At 60.3% G+C, this 4,044-nt stretch overlaps 1 protein-coding gene across 3 annotated transcripts; it reads right to left on the minus strand.

Annotated features, from left to right (window-relative positions):
- Window positions 1–759: 759 nt before the first annotated feature.
- OTX1 (orthodenticle homeobox 1) lies at window positions 760–4,044 on the minus strand. 3 transcript variants are annotated; one of them, XM_035000499.1, is made up of 5 exons: window positions 3,948–4,044; window positions 2,849–3,000; window positions 1,401–1,575; window positions 1,250–1,331; window positions 760–1,219 (listed from the first exon to the last, which is right to left on the minus strand). In XM_035000499.1, the coding sequence occupies exons 1-5, from the start codon at window positions 4,042–4,044 to the stop codon at window positions 760–762; spliced, it is 966 nt and encodes a 321-aa protein (XP_034856390.1). The 3 variants fall into 3 exon arrangements, with proteins under 3 accessions (XP_034856390.1, XP_034856389.1, XP_034856388.1); XM_035000498.1 differs by having other exon boundaries at window positions 2,849–3,011; window positions 3,935–4,044; XM_035000497.1 differs by having other exon boundaries at window positions 760–1,575.

Below are 4,044 nucleotides of genomic sequence, written 5' to 3' on the forward strand. Positions count from 1 at the left end.
GAGATATGTTCAGTTCAACCAACAGCAACTAAAAAGTTTAAGTGGTCCCTGGAACGGACCCGACTATGTACAGCATTCCCGCCGAGGCGGAAGCTTGAGCCAGTTCTACGCAGGGCGGGGCTGTGCGCGAGAGGCTAGGGGCGCGCTCCTCCCTCGGGCCTTGTCCCCGCGCACCCCACTGGGGAAGAGAAAACGCCGGGAAGGTCTGGCCTGCAGGCGGGGAGCAGGGGCGAGGGCAGCTGAAGGAGCCGTAGTCTGCAAGCGAGAAACACTTAGTGGTTGTTTTGATTTGGGGTGGAGTGTGGGTGCACTCCAATGGGCAGGCACATGCCAGTTAGGGACTCCAGTGTCCAGAAAGAATAAATAAAAGTGTAGGTAGGGCTCAAACAGCGAGTCAGAGCAAAGAGCCTCCGAAGGCTGCAAGTGCATAATAACTGCCCAGAAAGACTGGAAGAGAGTGGCTTAGGAGTTCGTTAGGGGTTGAGGAGGAGAGCACACAGCTCTCCCCATATAGAACTTGCGGGCCAAGCCGAGGCACCGGTCCCCTCATCCAAGGGTTGGGCGGGTCTGCACATCCCCCAAACAAGTGGCAGAAAGATGAGGGCGGCAGTGCAGGCAAAGGGCATCTTTTAGGGGCATGAAAATTCAGGTCTGCAGAAGCCGAGGCGAAGGCGGGCGGTGGCAGCAGCAGCAACAGGACGGGGACCACGGAGGGCGCAGGTAGTTGCGTTTCTTCTCCTCTTCCTTCCACTCCTGGGCTCACAAGACCTGGAACCGCCATGAGGCTTGGTCCTTATAGTCCAGACAGTCGGGCGAATTGAAGTTGAGTTTCCAAGCCGAGGAAGCAGCGGCGGCGCCAGGCTCCTTGTAATCCAAGCAGTCGGCAGAGTTGAAGGCGAGCCCCGAGCCGCCGTAGCCCTGGTGGTGGTGGTGGTGATGGTGGTGATGGTGGCCTGAGGACTGGCTCAACGGGTGGTGCGCATGCGGATGGTGGTGGTGGTGGCCGGCCATCGAGGAGGGTGCCATAGGGCTGAGCTGGTGCGGGTGGTGATGCGAGTGCATGGGCGCTAGATATGAGCTGCAGTCCACGCCGCCAAAGTAGGAAGAGGAGGGCGCGGGGTAGCCCTGCCCGTAGCTGCCGCCCTGGCTGTAGGACATGGGGTAAGAGGCTGCGGCCGAGGCGGCGCCAGCAACCGAGCGCTGCATGCATGATGCGTTGCTAGGCGCGGCCAACGGTTCGGGCAGTGACACCGACGCGGGCGCTGAGCCCGGCGAGATGGAGGCCGGACTCCAGATGGATGAGGCAGCCGGCGTACTCAACGACGACGGGACTGCCACCGCCGGGTTCCCGGCCAGGCCTGCAGCCGCTGCCGCCGCTGGGTTGGCGGAGGCGCTGGAGCCCGAGCTGGAGGACGAGGCGGAGCTGGACACAGCGGGCGGCGTGAACTGGCCGCTGCTTTCCGAGCCCGAGCTCTCCCGCACGGGGGACGACTTCTTCTTGGCTGGGCGGCTCTTGGTCCCGCTCCCGCTCTGCTGCTGCTGGCGGCATTTGGCACGGCGGTTCTTGAACCAGACCTGTAGCGGGCCGAGTGGGGAAGAGGGTCTCAGGAGGTGGGGGGGGGCGGGGCGAGCTGAGCTTGCTCCCTCGCCTCTTGTACCCACTACCCGGCCTAGGGTCTCTCATCCCTCTCCTACCGAGGCCTCCGCCCCTCCCCATCTCCGGCCAGGCCAGCCCACGTCCCAGTAGTCCCTGCTCGTCCACCCTCCCCCGTTCCTCTGACCAAAGATCCTCCTCTGGCAAAGCAGGGATGTGCAGCTCCCCACCCCCAGCGCGGCTCTCCCCTAGGGCGGAACATTTGCGTCTGTCCAGCCAGAAGTTCAGCCATCTCTAAACTGCTGCTGTTGGCTGCTTCCCAACAGCGTCGTGTATGTTTGGAGGCCCTGTATTCTATGACTAGAGCTGAGGAAACTGCGGAGAGGCACCAAGGAGACCGTAGAGAGCGGGACAGTCACCAAGTCCGAGGTGGGAGCCAGTCGGCCCCAGAAGCCCACCCCCCCCCCACCGTGGGCAAGGCGAGAATTTGAGTGGATGCAGAAGTAAGCTCAGGAGGCCGAACAGAGGCAGTACACTCGGGGGACTGGGGAAGGAAGCCTGAGCAGAATTTCGTTGGGCTTCTTGGCTCCAAGTGGGGAACCAAATGGGGCAAAGTTCTCAACATTCCAGGTTCTTTCTCGGACCTCGGAAAGAAGACGATGATAAAAGGCCCTTCAGGAGAGTTCTAAGTTATAATCCGAACAGTATTTTTATCGCAAAAACCAGAAACAGCAAAGCCGGTAGCCGGGTTTTGCGTTCAGCATCCTCTCTGGGCAAAGGAAGAGTCTAATCACACCGGCGCCACCCACAGAGTGCACTCCGACAGGGCACCAGGCTCTGGCCAAGCTCCACTCTTCCATTCCCAGGATCCCCCGGATGCAAGGCAAGAGCGGGGGCAGATTTCAAGACCCCGAAGGAAACTGCCAAATCCTGGAATGGCCGAAGAAGCAGGGGCAAGCGTCAGGCCCTCTAGGCACTTTACTTTCGGGAGCCTCGCTTGCCCTCCCGAATAGGATTTTTAGGATAAAACGACTTTCAATACCGAAGGCGCTCTGGGACCAAGGGGCCGCATCCAGGGCTCTAAGCTAGTTACTTTAACTTTGCTCCTCTCCCAGGCCCGGGCTGAGCGCTAGGGGGAGTCTGAGAGGGGCTGCCCAGTCTGCAGGTCCGCCCCACACCACACCACCCTTCCCAGGCCCTCTGCAACCAACCCCAGGGCCCCTACCCTGGCCCCGGAGCCCTGGGCACGCGCACCTGGACTCTGGACTCCGGCAGGTTGATCTTGAGCGCCACCTCCTCGCGCATGAAGATGTCAGGGTAGCGAGTCTTGGCGAAGAGCGCCTCGAGCACGTCCAGCTGCGAGCGTGTAAAGGTGGTGCGCTCCCGCCGCTGCTTCCGCGGAGTGGCTGAGGGGACACGCGGGGGCGCCTCGTGTCAGCGGTGGCCACGCGGACCCACGCTAGGGGACGCAGACAGGCCCCTGGCGGGCCCTGTGCGAAGCCGTTGCAAAAGAAAGCCGAGTTCCAAGCGAAAGAAAAACCCCGGAAGGCCGAGCCTGAGAGGCCACAGGTGGGAGAAAGTGCATGTGTGCAACTGGGAACCAGTGTCTTCAAGACTCTAGAGTTGCCCCCTTCCCTGCCTCTCGGAGGTTAAGAAAGGAGAAGTTATACAATCTCCTTTCTTTCACCACCTCCCCCCAACACATCCCCTGGCTGGAGGATGGGGAAGGGGTGCGCAGAAACACCACCTGGAAAACACTTTCCGAGGGAATAAATGGAGGTGAAGGAGTGGGAGCTAGGAAAAAAACCCAAAAAACAACCGGGATTCAGCTCAAGCCTTCCACATCCGCAGTGCAAAAGTTGGTGCAGACCACCGATGTATAGGACAATTTAATTAGGGAGGAAGAATCCCTCTTCTCCATCTCAGCCAGTCATTTCCCATAAGGAAGTCTTGGCCCTTCCTGTCAGGGCCTAGAGAGTGTCCAGATTTCCTCATTCAGTATTGGGGGGAAAGGAATAGACACACACAAAGACACACACACACACACACACCAAAAACGCCACCCATGAGAAACGGATCCGTGGGTCAGTGTGTCTTGTGCCGCTGGTGGGACCACAATGAGAGACAGGCTGCCCGTGTGGTCAGGCTGGGAGGGCATACCTTGCACCACATCACTGGCCTGGCCCACCTCACCCACCAGCGGCTGTCCTGTGAGCCTGCAACATGCGGTGCATTGTAGGCAGACTAGCCAACCGGCTCCCTGGGCCTGCTCAGCCACAAAGTGTGTGCTCAAACTCGAGAGTCTGGGGGTCCCCAAGATTTGCAGGGGCTGGGGTCGGGGATCGGTGCTCACCCGGGTAGCCCACGGAAGGATGTAGGAGGTCCATGGCTGGCCCGGCTAGGCCCAGCCCATTCATGCCATATGGGGGTTGTTTGAGGTAAGACATCAT

The sequence above is a fragment of the Mirounga leonina genome, unplaced genomic scaffold (genome assembly GCF_011800145.1).
Source record: "Mirounga leonina isolate KUSES-001 unplaced genomic scaffold, KU_Mleo_1.0 Mir_125, whole genome shotgun sequence".
Lineage (NCBI taxonomy): Eukaryota > Metazoa > Chordata > Mammalia > Carnivora > Phocidae > Mirounga > Mirounga leonina.